This window comes from Leucopleurus acutus (assembly GCF_964270905.1).
Source record: "Leucopleurus acutus genome assembly, chromosome: 12".
NCBI classification, from domain to species: domain Eukaryota; kingdom Metazoa; phylum Chordata; class Mammalia; order Artiodactyla; family Delphinidae; genus Leucopleurus; species Leucopleurus acutus.
In genome coordinates this window covers 24,030,398-24,048,330 of record NC_139154.1, presented here as the reverse complement: position 1 = coordinate 24,048,330, position 17,933 = coordinate 24,030,398, and the positions used below count along the sequence as shown (strand labels likewise).

Here is a 17,933-nt window from a genome sequence, read left to right as displayed (position 1 = left end):
TCTAGGTTATTAATTACTGATTCAGTTTCTTTAATAGGTACAGGCCTATTCACATTGTCTACTTCTTGTGTAAGTATCATACTATTCCATAGTATGATTCTCCAACAGTTCACCTAGCTACACTACTGATGAACGTTTAAATTGTTTCTAATTTTTTGCTGACACAGGCTATTCGCAATTTCCAGTCTGATGAGTGATTATGATCTCTTATCCTTAATTGACAGACATTATTTCTGATCTGATATTTTCCAATGTTTACTGGCTACTTTTATTTTCTTCATTTATGAATTACCTTCTTTCCCTTTTGCCCATTTTTCTATGAGGCTGTTTTCCTTGTTAATTTTAACAATAATTTATTCCAGACATTAGACCTCTATTGTGTTTCAAATTTTCTCCAGTATGTTGCTTGTTTTTTAAATTTACTGTATCTTTTTTCTTCAGGGAGAAGTTTCACATTTTGAAATAGAAAATTTATTGATCTTTGTTTGTGACTTAAGGGCACAAATCTTTGTTTGTGACTTAAGGGCATAATATTTGTTACTTAAAAATATTGATAGTTGTATGATTATCTTTCAACTGGCCACTTTATCTGATTCCATTCTAGAGTTTCAATCTCTTAATTCCAAAATCATAACGTACTTTTAAGTCGTGACCCAACTCTGTCATCTTCTGGATACAATCTATTTTTTAATATTCCATTAAGTGGATTAAGAAATAGGATATTTCTGTCCACAGAAATGCAGAAGCATGTTTCCACCAATTTTTCTTTAAGGTTGCCACAAATTTAAAACAGAAAATGAGAATAATCCAAATGTACCGCTGATGAAAATTCATCCTCACCAAAACCAATGGCAGAACAGAAGGAAACTGAAATACAACACTCCAAACTGAATTAAATATCCTCAAACAACCATTTGGAGTTTTGGGAGAACACTGAATCAAAAGTTCAAAACTGAGAACAGATGGACAAGAGCTCAAAGAAATGAAACAACCTGATTACATTCAGGGGAGAAAGAGAAAAAGTTGGAAGAATCAGAAATGCAGACTAACTTATAAGTAACCAAAAAAAGAACAGCCTACAAACATAATAAAGGACATTTAAAAATAAAGTAGGGAAACAACCAAAAAAATGAAAATGACATAAAGAAGTTAAGAGTCAGAGAGATGGTGATTGACTTGGAAGACAATCAAGGAAGGAATAACATTTATATAATTGGAGTCCCAAGGAACAAAAACAAACAGTGGAACAGAACTAATATTCATAACTTAAAAAAACTATTTCTGGATGTAAAGACTTGAACCTACCTATTTAAAGAGCTCATTGTCACCACTGTATCTAACCCTCAATAATCAACTTGATGCCACATTTTCATAAAGCTACTAGATAGGCTTAGATTAAGAATCCTCAGGATCACCAGGGGGAAAGATAACCAGACTAGCACGAAACTTCTCAAAAACTACAGACAAGGCAAGGCAACGATGGAGCAGCATTTTCAAGAAACTCAAGAAAAGAAAGTATGAACCAAAGATTTTCCCCTTCTAGCCAAGCTGTCCTTCAAGTATCAAGGTTATAAAAAAACAATTTTAAAAACATAAGAACTCAGGGAATTTGTATCTATGAGCGCTTTTTGAAGAATCTACTAGAAAATGAACACCATTCAACCAAGAGATGACCAGGGAGACCTTAGCAGAAGGAGTTATGGACAGCATTTAATAAGCTAATTGTAGACTTAAAACTAAAACAAAGACGAGCAAGAAGTGCACAGAAGAAAATGTTAAAAAACCACAAGTATGTATGCGTATGTAGGTATATATTTGTATAGTTGAAATTCAATGTTTTTAAAATAGTTCCTGTCCACCAAAATACATAAAGGCAGAGAAGGATCACAATTTGTTTGTAACCGAGGAGACCATCACGTTACTGAGGTCATCAGTACACTCCATGCCACACTGATTTCTTTGTGTGGATTTGGCCACCATGCTGTCATCAGCTGGCAGGAGGCTCACAGGATCTCTCCATGACTAGCATTTCAGCTTCACCTATACTCTGGCATGTTTTTATAAAAGAGTATCATTTTAACAAATTTCAGAACAATTCAGTTTGAATGTTTCCTGTATTCAGATATCCAAATAATGATATTCTACTGTAATGCTTATATAGTTTTTAGTTTTGTATTTTCTAAGTGGGCACTCATAACACCTGTGCATATTAAGTGATTTATTCCTAATTTCTTGCCTTTTTTAATCATACTGGTTAAGACTTTCAAAATAAAAATGAGTACCAGAGGCAAGTGTAGGCATACTTGTCTTATTCCTGAACTTAATGTAAAGGAATCCAATGATATGTTTTTTAATCTGATGTGTTTCTGTTTCTCATGATAGGCTTTCTCAAACTAAGAAAATTTCTTTCTATTTCTAGTTTAAGAGTTTTTAACCAAAAAATAAATGCTGAATTTTGTTAAATAACTTTTTATTCATCTTCGGAAATATTTTTTCCCTGACTCAGTTAACACAGAGGACTACATTAATAAATTCCTAATGTTAAACCACCCTTGTATTCCTGGGGTGTGGCGGGGAGAGATCCTATTCTCTATAATGCTGTATTTGGTTTGCTATCATTTAATTTAGTAAGAATACAGTGTAGGTTTCTTTAAGGTGAGCTTAGAAGTTTATGTTATCCTTTTTCTGCTCTGCAGCAGTTCACATAATATAAAAGTTAGAAACTTTTTCAAGGTATGACAGACCTCACCGACAAAACTTTCTGGGCTGTGTGCCTCTTTGGTTAGGTCTTTGATTACCTTTGACTTCTCCAGCTTTTAGTCTAACTAGCATTTCCTAATTAAGACAATTTTGGGAACGCTGTTTTTCTTTAAACTGTGTGAGTGGGGTTTGAGCTACACTCTGGATCCACAACTGCCTGGGCCCACCTACGTCCTCTGCCTCGGCCACTTCCCAGCTATGTGCCCTGGGTAAGTTTACCCAACACATCTGAAAAATGGGGAAAACAATATTATAGACTTATGAAAACTGCTGGGAAGATTATGAGTTAATGCATGCAAAGCACTGAGAACTGTGCCTGGCCTGCTCTAAGTTTTAATAAATACTAGTTACTATATTATTTAGGATATTTTTCAGATTAATAAAAATCAAGTTACCCATAACAATCGTACACTTTTAAATATCCTCTGAATATTATTATGTAAAATTATTAACGTTGTCCTCTTATGTTTTCTCTCTTTTTACTGGCTTTTTCAAAGAGTTAGTTGGTTTTATTGTCCTACCCCTTCTTTTAAAAATCTTTACTTCATTCAGCCATTTCATTTTTTTTCTGCCTTTTTTTTTTTTTTTTTTTTTTTTTGCGGTATGCAGGCCTCTCACTGTTGTGGCCTCTCCCGTTGCGGAGCACAGGCTCCGGACACACAGGCTCCGGACGCGCAGGCTCAGTGGCCATGGCTCACAGGCCCAGCCGCTCTGCGGCATGTGGGATCTTCCCGGACCGGGGCACGAACCCACATACCCTGCATCGGCAGGCGGACTCTCAACCACTGCGCCACCAGGGAAGCCCTTTTCTGCCTTCTTGAACTGAATACTGAACAGTTCATTTATTTCTAGTCTTTCTTAATAACTAATAAATATATGTTTGCCTCTGCATAAAACACTGTCCGTATCCCATAGGGCTTAATATGAACTGTCATATACTTCTAAATAGTCTAAAATCTCAATTTTGATTTCTCTTTAACCCAAAAGTTTTATGGTTCTACAATTTTAATTCAGAATATCTAATCTACAAAATTTCTATAATTTGTTAGGTTTTCTCTACAACCTATTACATCATATTCTATTAATATTCCATTGGCATCCGCATAGAAAATGTATTCTTTGTACTTGTATCTGTAACTATAAAATCATGCTGTGTTATTCAAATTCTTTACAGCCTTAGTTAACAGCTTTTGCTTTAAACATTTCAACGCTAAATGCTTGGTGCAAAAAGGTTCATGGTCGTCAAATCCACTTAATGGATATTATGTTTTATCGATATAGATTAACATTCTTGTCTCACTGAACCATTCCCGAACCTCCCTGAATTCCATTCTGTCTGGCATTAGGTGCTACTCCTTGCTTCTGTCATCAACCGGGTACATATCTTTGTTTTTCCCAATATTTTTATCACTTACTTTAAAAAGTAGAGCAGCTTTTTTATGTTAACTCAATCTGGAAGCTTCCATCTTTTAATATGGGAAGTGGCAGCACATTACAAGTGCCATAATCTATTCAAATCTAAAGTTCACTGATTTTTTTAACATAAAAAATCAATTTGTCCTATTTACAAAGTACAGCAAAATTGGTAGGTAGATGGCAAAAAGTACTCTGCTGATTCTAAAGGCATACTGTTTAAACACAGTTAAATATACTTCACTGAATTGTAAGAAAATCCTGTCAACACTGACATATTTCCAAAATAACACACAGGCATTTTGCAGGGACACACGGACATTTCAGTTTTTACATTCCAGCTGATAGTAGTAACAACTTTCTAATATTCAGAAGCTGGTATGATCTGAAAGAAAGAACCAGTCTCAGAGGGGCAGATATACAAGAACAGATGCAACTAGCAGAGATATACAGAACAAAGAGAGGAAGAGACATAAGTGAGGAGACTGAGAGGTTGAAAAATGGGGGGAAAAAAAGTAATTTTTTTTCCCACTAAAAAAAGGGGAAAAAAAATCACTATCATTACAAACATTTACAGAAAAGTCACTAAGTGTAAGTTACTGTGCCTTGTGCATAGTTTTATTTCTAGAAAACTGAACTGCATCTTTAAATTTGATGTGTACTTTTAATATAGCCTTCATCTATTATCTTCCCAGAAGCTATTAATTGAATTGATGTCATAGTTTATTATCAACCACATCTAAGAATTCAGAAAATACAAAAGACAGAATATTTATTAAAAGATTCAAAATACTTATAACAAGATTCAAAATAAAAATTATCATGTAAAGAGAAGTAGAGAAAAATGACAGAATGCCTAGCTTTGAACAAAGGTGACTCAGCAAAAACATCAATGCAAAACAAATACATTTTTAATAAAAATATCTGCTCTCTCACCAATCTCTATTTATCAGCTCTGCAACACCCTAATGCTGCCTGTAAACTGAGCATCTGTGGCCAGCAAGTGACCCTCCAATGTATCCACACATTTTCGCTGTTGAGTTACACACCTACTAAGAGTCAACTGTGTTTATTCCCAAAACCTGTTTATTAGAATTGTACTTATTTCTGTAATTACATGAATCAAGTATTCCATAACAGATGAAACATGGGTGGAAACAGAAAAGACAGTTGATGCTTCTATCAAAACGAAGTTGAATGCTTTAGAAAGATTCAAAGGCAAGTTACTAAAAAAAAAAAGTCTGTTCAACTTCTGTGTAGTCAGGGGAAAATTGGTAGAAATATAAAAACATTCTGCACTCAGATTCCTTAGGAAGTTTAAGTTCTTCACTCCACTGTAAGGAAATCAAAACTAAAAACCTCTGATGATGTATCTCAAGGGCAGAGGCACGCAAAAGAAATGAGGAGGAACAGATACATCCTCAAAGAAAAACCCTCTAGGGCTACAGCAAAAGACTGATGAATATAAATTTATATTTGAGTGTTTTAAAGAAATGATTTCTGGCTTTAATACTTTTTAAAGTAACTGACAATGCCTCCCCCCAAACTTATCCAAGAAGCTTCTAATGTAAATTAGAAAATAGTAAATATGTTATTTTCTGGTGACCTTAAAGCTTGTCCTACGTTTCCAAGATTTTAGTTTACACATTTAAAAGGTGAAGAGAAAAATCTTAAAAGAAACCAGAGAAAACAGGGGGCCGGCTAAGAATGTTGGCTAACTGTTCATCAGGAACAATGTAAGGCAAGAGACAACAGAATCACATCAATAAAGTAATAAAAGTCAAAATAGAGGGGGGGGATCTATATTCAGTGAACATATGCTTACAAATTGAAGAAAATTTTTAAATTTTCATATTAAAAAAAGTTGAATTGGTCTCCAGCAGATCGGTACCCAGCTCTTCTTCAAAAAGGCATATTAGAATGCAAATAAACTGACATTAGTATAGGCATAAACTCTAACCTGATCTAATTTTAATATTATTTAATTAAAAAGAAACAGTTTGTAAACTCCATTCATTATTAGTTATAAAGTACTCCTGACTTATTTCACGACTACCATGACATAGGAGGGCATCTCCATAACACCTGAGTGGCTGCTGATATATAACACAGCACTGTAGGAAAGAAAGAACTATCTGTTTTATTCTTGAACAAACTTACCTCTTTGTTTAGGAAAAATCTCTTCAGGATGCTGTAAAATAAATTAAAAATGCATTAGGTAATTGCTGTAAGACATAAACCTAAGTGAAATTTGTGAAAATATTAATGAAGATAACTACCTTCATTACTGGCCGGGCTCGCTTCTCAAACAAACCACTGGGAAAAAGGTAAGCAATCGCTCTCTGAAAATACACACAAAGGTTAATTAACAATTGTTATGAAAACAAGTTCACATTATGACTAATAGTAACTGAGTGCTTACCATGTGCCAGATATCGAACCAAGAGTTTCACATACATTATCTCACCTTGTAATCTCTAAATGGGATAATAAAATTACCACATATCCATTCCCCAAAAGAAAAAAATTTGTAACTGTTACACTAGATCTGTCTGCTCCCAGACAGAAATTTATTAGACTATGGCATGGCTTACCTGAATCCAAAACAAAAAAGGTACTGATTAAAAAAAAAGAATGTAAACTAAAGAAAAAAATTAATCCAAGTAAGTCACCGAATAAAGTAATTCTCATTTGTAAACATGTTGTTTACATCTTTGGATTTTCACCAGAATACTGGTAATTCAAGTGTTCCCTAAAATGAAGGCAAAGTATTTAACTATATTCTTAGGCTTATGTCAAAGTATAAAAGGATTGCAAACTCAATCCAGGAGAAGGAAGCACTGGGTCAGGAATGCAATCTCTATTAATTAGGTATCCCAGCTGGGCAGTGGGTCTGCAGCTGTTAACTTGATCAATGACTTACCTAAATGTCATCTCTACTGATTCGCTTATAAATTACCAGCAAGTGAGACTAATGTACAGGTGCTAATTTATTTAAACTGTTCTCTACAGTTCTACACAGCTTTATAAACTGCATCTGGCACCTAATGTTAGCTGTCAGTTGTACTTAGACATGCCTGTCCTAACGACTCTGTTCATTAGAAGTGAGCACAAATTATGAAATATTGTGAAAAATGATACATCAAATGGAATGGGCACAGCAAATCAATTAGAGAAACTTCACACAGCATATTCACACTCTGGAGAACAAAACATTCAGGTTTCGGAAGGAGGTCTATAATACCAATTAAAAAGTGATTGGTAGGGCTTCCCTGGTGGCGCAGTGGTTGAGAGTCCGCCTGCTGATGCAGTGGACGCGGGTTCGCGCCCTGGTCCGGGAGGATCCCACATGCCGCAGAGCGGCTGGGCCCGTGAGCCATGGCCACTGAGCCTGCACGTCCGGAGCCTGTGCTCTGCAACAGGACAGGCCACAATGGTGAGAGGCCCGCGTACCGCAAAAAAAAAAAAAAAAAAAGTAATTGGTAGACTTCAGCAGTATTATATATCAATTTGCTGGCTTTTCTCCTGAAATTCTAGAGTAATGCAGAACTTAACTTTTAATTCCCAAATAAAGACATTAGTAAATGCAAGTGCAATTCTGTATCCATAATATTTAATATAACCGAAATGTCTCCAACTTAAAATTTATAAGCTTAATTCAAAAAGGAAAATGCAAATATCAGTGGTCCTCAACCTTTCTGTGTTTACAGCATGATTCTGAGAAAAAGAATTTTGATGGTACACGTGAGAGGATGAAAAGGGTGAGCAACACTACACAGATCGTCTACTCCAGCACAGCGGTGTGTGACAACGCCTATGGAATTCCAAGGCCCTGACCACTGGCCAGTCTTGAGCCTTTGGTCAAGATTTGAGGAAAACATTTCTGCCCACCTCTGTTACACACTATGGGGCTATTTCTTACAGTTCCCATACACACAGACTCTTCTTTTGACCAAACTATAACTGCTTTACACTGAATTACAAACTCCGTTCAGCTCAATGTTCATGGGACAGAGTCCTCCATGGAGTAACATACACTGTCTCAGACAAGAGTCCTTTTCACACACTGATCAACATCTGGAAATCACCTGGGAAAGATTTATGGCACAGGAGTTGAGAAACACGGCATTAAAATCTATTTTCAAAATATTTAGCATGCATCTGAGTACTTTCAGCAAGACACCAAACACACATGCACTACACTGCTTGTCAGAGGGACCTGTTTGTCCTCCTATCAGATCTTCTGGGGGTTACCAGCAGCACCAGTGATTCCGAGAAAGAGCAGCAGGCGGTTCCTTTCTTTTCAATGTAACTTAAGAAATTAGGCAAAAATTAAACTATTTTGAAATGGAGAAAATCTATACCTAATTTCTTTTTAGTTAATTTGCTATTTCACCAACTAAAAAGGATATTTTTTCATATAAATTTAATGCCATCAATGAGCATTAAACATTTTGCAAAACAAAATTTCTAGCAGATACACAACGCTGTAGCTTTAATAAAAAAACCTTCTAAATAATGTACCTTTAAATATCCGCAGTGACAAGCAGAATTATTTTTATCCGTAAAGTTTACCTGTCATATTTCTTTTTCTTTCACTAATCCATAACAGTACTCTTGTTTAAAGGCTTATTAAATTAAGGGTGCACTAGCATAAAAGATTACCCAGGTGTAATTTTCACACATAAGTTGTATACGCTTCACTCAGTGAGGCCAGAGGCCATATTTCTATTCAAGCTCAACCTTCTGGAATAAAGTTGTAAACCTAGAAATCAATGAAAAAGGCCTATGAAGAGCTGAAGTAGCTACTATAAACTCATGATTTCCTCATGCTGAGTCCAGTGGCTCCTAATTTTAATCCACAAGCCTAACAACCTTAGCTATGCCAGAAGGCCAGCAGGCAAAGGGAGCGGCAAGAGGCAAAGACAGACACCTTGATAGGAAAGGAGACAGGGCAGAGCCAGGCCACTCAGTACAGCGACAAACACACACTACGGGGCTCCGCAGTTTAACAACCACTCTCAACAGGAACATCCTGAGGTTAAATTATACTCTCTATATTCTACTAAGTAAGGCTGGGGAGACTGCAATTTATTTTAGAAAATGCTACCAAAAAATTTAATCTTTGAAAGTGTGGAAAAAACAGACTTTGGATACAGAAACGCCGTGTACAGCTTTGATTTCCTCAACAATAAATACCTACTCTGTAGGTTTTTATGAAGATTAAATGTGCGCATGTATATCAGGCTCCCAGACAGCATCTTGCACATACATACGAGGTTTTCAGTAAGTGGTGGTATTTTTCTTTTCAAATAACAATTAAAAATAAGCTTCTCTCATCTAGGAAATTCCCTTTTGTAGACTATCTAATTTCCTGATCATATTATTAAGAGACAAATTACAATACCTAGTTTTAATTTATATATTAAAAGTCAACATATTATAAAAAGCATTCACGATATCTAAATACATCATAGCAACCATAATGTTCTTCTGAAGATTATCTGGAAGCTTAAAATATTTTCCTGATTTTGGATATCAAATTATTTATTTTTGTCTTTAGAAATAACCAAGCATTCTGTCAGTATGGAAATGTTACTGTCTCTCTTTCAGGTTATATACACAGCCAAACCTGTTACAAAAATAATAGCTTCAAATAAATAAATGAAAACAGGAACTATAAAATGATAAATTCCCATATATTTTCAGTGCTTTGGAAACAGTGGCTGTCATCGTCCTCTTTTGCTTTTACATCTACTCAGATGTCAAAGAAGGTCCTCTTAATTTAATAAAATGCCAGAAGAGGTAATTGACATAAAACGTGAGACTGAGTGAAGCACATCAATCATTTGTAGGAAAGTCGAGCACAGCAGAACCAAGTGGCCCACGTCAAGGAAAAGGGATCACACTTCCACAGGGCTTTCAGACATGAGCGAGGTGAGACCACACACCACCCTGCAGTACAATACAAACTCTGGCTGAAGTGGCTCCTGATAAATCAATGTTCCCAAGAGGACTGCAGATTCTCCTCCCCAACATTCTGTCTCATGGAAGACTTGTATGACCAAGGCAATCAGAAAACTAGTGACTGATTCAAGTCATGGTAGATTTTATTTATTACAATAAAATCTGCCATAAGAACAATAACATAACGCATTAATCTCACGCTCCTTAGTTATATTCTGAGGTAGGCGAGCAGGTATCATTATTTTAGAGATGAGGAAACCTAGTGACCGTGCTGTGACCGGTCAGACATTACAATGCGAGTTAGTGATGCTGCGAGGACTCTCCTAATGCCAGGTTCTGCACCTTTCTACAACGTCACTTCAACTACAACAAATTTATCTTTTAAAAGAATGTTAATTTAACCACAAAGTTCTACATGTTCTGCATCTATATTCCTCACAAGAAATCCAGCTTCATTTTAAAACATTTTACATATTTTAAAGAAGTGATTGGACTTTTTTCATAACAATTCATGATTTCATTATTTTATTGTCTAAGGAAGATTTTTATTATGTTCTATTAGCACAATGACACAAAATAACATCAACTTACTTTCACTACACACACACACACACACACACACACACACACACACACAGTTTTTTAAAGAAAAGCTGCCACCCCTCACATTTACTGTGTGATGTTAAACACACCTTCTCTGGAAACAACTCAATATTTTAAGAAGCAGAACTAAAAATATTGTTTCTACCTGACTGAATGACAGAATCTTTTAGATTTCTCTAAATAATACAAAAAGGATCCTTTAGATGAAGACACCAATGTCTGTCTGTTTTAAACCCCTTAAAGAAAAAAATTTTTAAGTATTTTAATATATGAAAAAAACTGTTTTAGATCTTCAATATTTTTGCCTAAATGCATTTCACAGATGATTGCAGCAATCATTATTTTAGCAATTGGTTAGTAGCAAGGAAAAACCAGTTTCTAAAATTCATATAATAACGAATGGTTTAATCTGAATACAATGGCACTTAATTTACCTACGTGAAAATTATACAGCAAGCCTAGACTTTTAACTTGGTAATTGAATTAAATTATAGGTCATGTCTACTCTGTAAAAATTAAAACTATTTTCATGAGGATTTAACATCTCAAACTAGCATTCTGATTAAACAGCCAAACAATGAACTCACACCACTCTAAACAACATAATTCATACGTAATACTTATGTTGTGAAAATGCTCATCCCTTCAGATAGATTTACAAAACTACTGAATGATTCTGTTTCTCTCACTGAGCTAAATATACTCCATGTACACCTAAAAAGGTAGTGAAGAGATGCTCCAAAATGCCTTAGTGGTCAAGTCAGTTAGGTAGTGGGATCCTCTTCCTGGGAACAGTTACTCAGGGACACACAGGTCACAAGGAGAGAGGGGAGGACCATTTTTAAAAGCAGACAGTAATTATCAAAAATCAAAAACAGAAATACACACACAAATCCCAGGCCCAGAGGCCTGCACTGATGAATTCAACCAAACATTTAAAGAAGAATTAATACCAATTCTTCACGAACAATTCCAAAAATAAAAGAGAATTTCCCAACTCATTCTGTGAGACCAGTATTACCCTGATATCAAAATCACAGACATTACAAGAACAGAAAAATACAGATAAGTATTAATTAGATGCAAAAATCCTCAGCAAAACACTAGCAAACCAATTCCAGAAACACATAAAAAAGATGACCCACCCTGACAAAGTGGGATTTATTCCAGGAACACAAGGTTGGTTTAACATCTAAGTCAATTGATGCAAAAAATAATAAATAAATAACCATATCCTTTAAAATATAGTTAAAATCTCTGATTCTTTTGAGTCTTAACTGACATCTAACACTTTGTTTAAAAGGGTTGGCTGGGGCTTCCCTGGTGGCGCAGTGGTTGGGAGTCCGCCTGCCGATGCAGGGGACACGGGTTCGTGCCCCGGTCCGGGAAGATCCCACATGCCGCGGAGTGGCTAGACCCATGAGCCATGGCCGCTGAGCCTGCGCGTCCGGAGCCTGTGCTCCACAACAGGAGAGGCCACAACGGTGAGAGGCCCGCGTACCGCAAAAAAAAAAAAAAAAAAAAAGGGGGTTGGCTGTTAAGAAGTAATGTTTCATTGAATAATGTTAAAAAAAAAAAAAAAATCTTCATTTGCTTCCATGATTCCCAGAACAAATTACAGGCAAAACAAGTTTGTCCTTTATGATTGACTTTGTGATTTGTTATGTCATAAACTTTTTTGGGGTTTGTATTTGTCTCCTTAGTCCTAAGAACAACATGGAGATCGTCATCCCTATTTTAATTTAGTAAATAAAAAAAAAGATACAGTAGATAAAGAAAACGAAAAAAAAAATCAAGTAATGTGATATACCAACCAATAAAAGATATCATCTCAGTAAAAGCAAAAAAAAAAAAAAAAAGTTGACAATATCCAAAACCCCTTTATGATAATAATGCTCAGCAAACTAGGTATGGAAAGGAATCTCCAGTACCTGATAAAGAGCATCTATAAAAACCCATAGCTAACATCATTCCCGACGGTGAAAGACGAAGGCTTTTCCCTAAGATCAGGAACAAGGTGAGAATGTCCACTCACTATTTCTATTCAGCTTTGCTGGAGGTCCTAGCCAGGGCAATTAGGCAAGAAAAAGAAATAAAAGGCATTCAGATTGGAAAGAAAGAACTAAAACTATTTCTATTTGTCAGTGGCAACATTTTATATGTAGAAAATCCTAAGAAATCCACCAAAAAACTACAAAACAATTCTATTTACAATAGAATAACTTCAAAAAGCAATTAATGCTCAGAAATAAACTTAAAAGAAATGCCAAACAAACTCTGAAAACTGGAAAACATCACAATAAGAAATTAAAGAAGATCTAAATAAACAGAAAGACATCCCATGATCACAGATCAGAAGACTTAAGATGGCAATACTCCCAAAATTTATCTAGAGATTCAACATAATCCCTATCAAAATCCTAGCTGGCTAGCTGAAGAAACTGATTAGCTCATTCTAAAATTCATATGGAAATTCAAAGGGCAGAGAACGGACAAAATGACCTTGAAAAAGAAGAACAAAGTAAGAGTACCAGCACTAGGTGGAACAGGAACAGAATTTTAGCCCTATTCTCAAATCACTCAGAACATGCCCTCACTTTGAAAATTCAAATATATAGTTAGGTTGATAAAAACTCTGGGCTTGGGTTTACTTACGGGATTTTTCCTATAAACTTACCATTTGTTTTATCATTTTGTAAGAAAGCTGAGTTTAAGACTACATAACAGGATAAATGTTTCTAAGTTGTGTATAAACGTTCATTGTGGCTCCTATGACCTGGAATCAAGGAAAAGTATCCATTTCTGGTTAAAATCTAAACCTCACTATACTTTATAACGCTTCAAATACAGAGCAGCAACTCTCTGAAACCACAGTTCCAACTTGCAAAATAGCAGAGTGGCATTTTTCCTTATTCTGACAGTCTGACAGCTTTCGGTATTTAAAACTCTACAATTACTTTTCCAACAGAGTAACTGTACTTACATCAATATCCTCTTGGGTAAAAGTTTCTGGATCTTCTCCCATCATATTGGCTAAGTGTCTCTTTCCTATGTTGAATTCTTCAATCTGCTTTTTAATAAAATCCACTGTGTAAGTTTCACGTCTTAAGACTGCAACATTTTTCCTTGTTGTTACAACTGTGGTGTGTCTTAACCTTAATATCTAGGAGAAAATACAAATGGAAAGAAAAGATTTTAAATTAAACAATGATCTTACAGGCCACTGTCTCTAAATAAAACAAGACATTCAAATAACTCTCTTTTTATTATGGTACTCAATTGGCAGGAGTCTGGAGACAAGGTAAAGGCTTGTTAAGACAACTGTTCCCTGCTAAAAAGTCCCTGCTAGAAAGCTTGCTTTTAAAAGCTTCTGCTTACAAAGTTGAAACTACTAGCATTTCAACACATTACAAATAATAATAATAAAAATAACTGTGAGTGATATGCTACCTCCATGTCTGCTACAAACATCCACATTTGATACCGACTGGTCAATGTCGGCTGCTGTGATATTTGACACACAACGAATGAAGAGTAAAACGCCACTCCCTTAAAAAGAATTAAAAAAAAAAGAATTCATGGGTAACCTTTGTATCACACCATGACTGTCAAACTGCTTATAATAAAGCCAAAACTACTTTCATTTGTGACAGTTTAAAAAAAAAAAAGTCAAGTATCTTCACATAGCCATACACTTTCTAATCCTGTCCCACCGCTCTCTCACCAATTATTATACCAATTATAATTGCTATAACCAATTATTTGTTGTTGCCAGAATCCACTGACTCTGTACATCGCTGTCCCTTGTGGACCTATTACATGTTCCTAGAACAGATACCTCTCTTTCCTCACATAACTCCTAACTGACTCTCCCAACACCTCCTCTGAGAAGCTGCCCACCACTCTACCCATCACAACTCATTTGTATTAGGCACTGCACTCTGTGCTTTTCTGTATTTACCTTTGTAAATCTCACAGTACACCGTGTGTAGATCCTTGATATTCACGGGTTTAAAACCAGAAAAATCTGGCCATTCCCAAGTAATATTCCCTCCTCCACCCCAAATTTGGGACACTCAGATATATGCACTTGTACTGAGCCATTAACATGAAACGTGTATGCCACAATTCTGGTATGCAGGAGAAAACCTGGAGAGCTTCCCAACTGAGTAGCCAGGAGCCACAGCTTAACAGAACTTGTTTCTTTTTCCTTTTGCATCAGTGTCAAACATTTTTGACTGTGACCCACAGTAATAGCTACTGCTTATATCACCCCCTAGGACAGACACACACACACATATATATACATAAACAAAAGGCAAAAATACCCTATATAAGATGGACTTTGATTATTATAATTATTCTATTCTCTCCACTCCCTTCTTTAACCTCTTATGAGATTTCATAACTAATGGGTTATGACCCAAACTAAACAAAAACAGGTGTAGTGTTTCAGCAACTCATAAAGTGATTAAAAACTTTGTTGTTTTATGAAACATGGCCCCTAAAAGAAATATAATGATTAATATTGGAGACGGAAGTGAAGAAATGCTAATATTTAAGACAGATAAGCTCTGGGCCAGGAAAAAAGCTTTATAAATGTCTTTAGCCATATAGAAGGAACCATTAAGGGTCTGATGGGGTCAGTTAAGTCTTTCAGTTGTATCTAAGCTGTACTGCATGTGCTAACACGTGTGCTGTCGAGGTATTCAGGAATTTGGGGATTCAGCACCTCAGGACCATCCCTTGAGAGTGCTAAGGGTGGACACCATCTAGGAATTGTTTGACTTCAATGATTTGCTTACTTCGCAGTGCCTGGCTCAAGTGAACTGCTCAGTAAACACCTGCCATAGGGGTGGAAAAAAGAAAAGCTTTATTTATTTCAGGAGTGGTCAGGGAGGTGAAATTAAAGCAACAAAGGAAAATCATTTTTCACCCACCTTACTGAAAAAAATAATAATACCTAATGCACGTGGAAAGAAGGGCATGCTTTTACGTCAACGATGGACTGTGAATTGCTACAGCCTTTCTGGAGAACTATGTGGAAACATCTATTAAATGTCTACTGACATTTGCAGCAATCACCTCACAACTGGGACTCTCTCCTACAGAAATAAAAGCATCAGATACAAGATATTTGATGTAGTAAGAATTACACCAGGATGTTTACTGAACACTTTATTAGTGGGAAGAAAAAGGAAACAAAGCAAATGCCCATCAACCGTTAAATTAACCTTGATACATTCATACCACAGAATATCACGCAGCAGATTTCTGCTATACGTGTAAGTTAAAGAAGCAAAAAGTAGAACAGGATCCATCTTTTGAAAGCATGCATATGAATGCATGTCTATGATTAAAAGAACATCAAGAAAGACACAGAAGGATACAGACGTTCAAAGGTTTGGGAGTTCCAGGGATGGAGCAGAAGTTAACAACTCTCTGTCACCTCCCCCACTTTGTGTCAACAATAAGGACATTCTGTATGCTACAGTCCCTTTTATAGGAAATTATGCGTATACAGAAAGGATACATTCAAAAGAGATGCATGAGAAAAATAAAAGCTTCCAACCTATTTTCCAGCTGAAAAATAATAAAAACAAATGTTTGATGGATAAGTGGATGCATTGGTTGATCTGAGTCAAAACATAAAAGAAAGAAGATTTTTAAAAAAGGTGGCACTCCTTTTTCAACAGTTTTTGATCACAGTACTTGACTTCTTTACAGTGTTTGGTACTGTCAGGCACTCTCCCTCCTTGGAACACTCTCCTGTTTTCTATGTCTCCACACTGCCTGGGTTTTCCCCTACTTCTTTGGCAGGTCATTCTCAATCTCTTGGGTGGCTCTTCTTCCTCTGCTGTTTGTCCTTCAGGGTCCGATCCCTCTGCTTATTCCTCATTCACTACAACCTCCCCTAGATGATCTAATTCATTTCCAAGACCTCAATGACCATCTACAAGGTAAGAGAGGACGTGTAAATCAGCTTTCTTCTTTAACTTGTTTATCTATGGGTTTACTGGAAATCTACACTTGGACATCCCAAATATAACTATTTAATAAACACAATTATATCCCAAACTAAGCTCGTTTCCTTCCCTCTCAAATCTCGTTCCTCCTACTCAGATCCCATGTCAGTAAATCGCATCATCATCCCATCAGCTGTGAAGCTAGAATCCTGGCTTCCCACTGCCCTCAGGATTAAATTTAATTTAGAAGTTGTGATCTCCATCTATCAGAGACAAAGTACCGTGAAAATTAAGAAAACGAAAACTGCACAGATGCAAGACACTTTAAAACTGTCACTCTCTCTCCTCTCCACTGTGCGACTTTCTGCATTCAGTCTTCGGGTCCCTGCAGGGGTCCAGTTCTCATCCACCTCCGCCCTCTGGACCGCGGGGCTCGTGGGCAGGGCGGGACCCATCACCCACCCGGGCGGCGGGTCAAGGCAGGGGTCGCTCTAGTTTCGTCTCAGGTAACTTCCCCCTCACTGTACCCTGAGAAAACCAGCAACAACGTCCAGGGTGGGAACCAGAAGGCAATCCCACTCCTCTCTCTACCTCAGACCGCTGCTGAGCACCTAAGACCCCAGGGCCCCGTCTGAGGGCGTGGAGACGCCAGAGGACCGCGACGGAGCCGGCTCCACATCCGCGTGCTCCAGGGACCAGCACTCCCACCTCTCTCAGGCCTTACCTGGCATCCGGGACTTCTCTGCAGCTTAGCAGCCGCAGCTTTCCAGAGGCCCTGTCCCCGAGCAAAGCTAACCCTACCCCCAAGAAAGAGCCCGTATGAAGCAGCTGCGCCGCAGGTCACACGTAGAGCCGCCATGTTGGCTGCGGGAGGCGCGGGCAGTAGGACGAAAAGGCGGGGCTTGCGGACTGCGCAGGCGCTGATGGGCTCCGGGTTCTCGAGGCTGCCGGGAAGAGGCGCTGGAGCAGGGGGCGTGTCCCGCGGCCAGAGGCGGCTCGTCGCTGATTGGGTGCGGGAGCTCGAGGGGCGTGTCCGACCCCGGCCCGGGGCAGGTGTTGACCGTGCGAAAGGTAGTGGGTCTGCATCCTGGCCTCGCGCATCTTCTGCGCGTCTTGTAGTCGGTCGCTACCCGAGTCTCCTTGGAACGACTGCCACGTGGCTGTCTCGCCAGCCCTTCCGCCCCACGTCCAGCCTGCCCTAGCGCTGGCTCCCCTGCTTAGCCC

At 37.5% G+C, this 17,933-nt stretch overlaps 1 protein-coding gene across 3 annotated transcripts in view; it reads right to left on the bottom strand.

The window, feature by feature from the left end:
• MRPS9 (mitochondrial ribosomal protein S9) overlaps nt 1-17,579 on the bottom strand; it is a 114,592-nt gene extending 97,013 nt beyond the window's left edge. For all 3 annotated transcript variants that reach the window (XM_082852107.1, XM_082852106.1, XM_082852108.1), the window contains exons 1-4: nt 17,434-17,579; nt 13,727-13,906; nt 6,453-6,515; nt 6,334-6,364 (exon numbers count right to left, since the gene is read on the bottom strand). In XM_082852107.1, the coding sequence (XP_082708233.1) occupies nt 6,334-6,364; nt 6,453-6,515; nt 13,727-13,906; nt 17,434-17,568 (409 nt within the window). In that variant the 5' untranslated portion in view covers nt 17,569-17,579. The remainder of the gene's footprint in view (nt 1-6,333; nt 6,365-6,452; nt 6,516-13,726; nt 13,907-17,433) is intronic.
• Between the last annotated feature and the right edge of the window lie 354 nt (nt 17,580-17,933).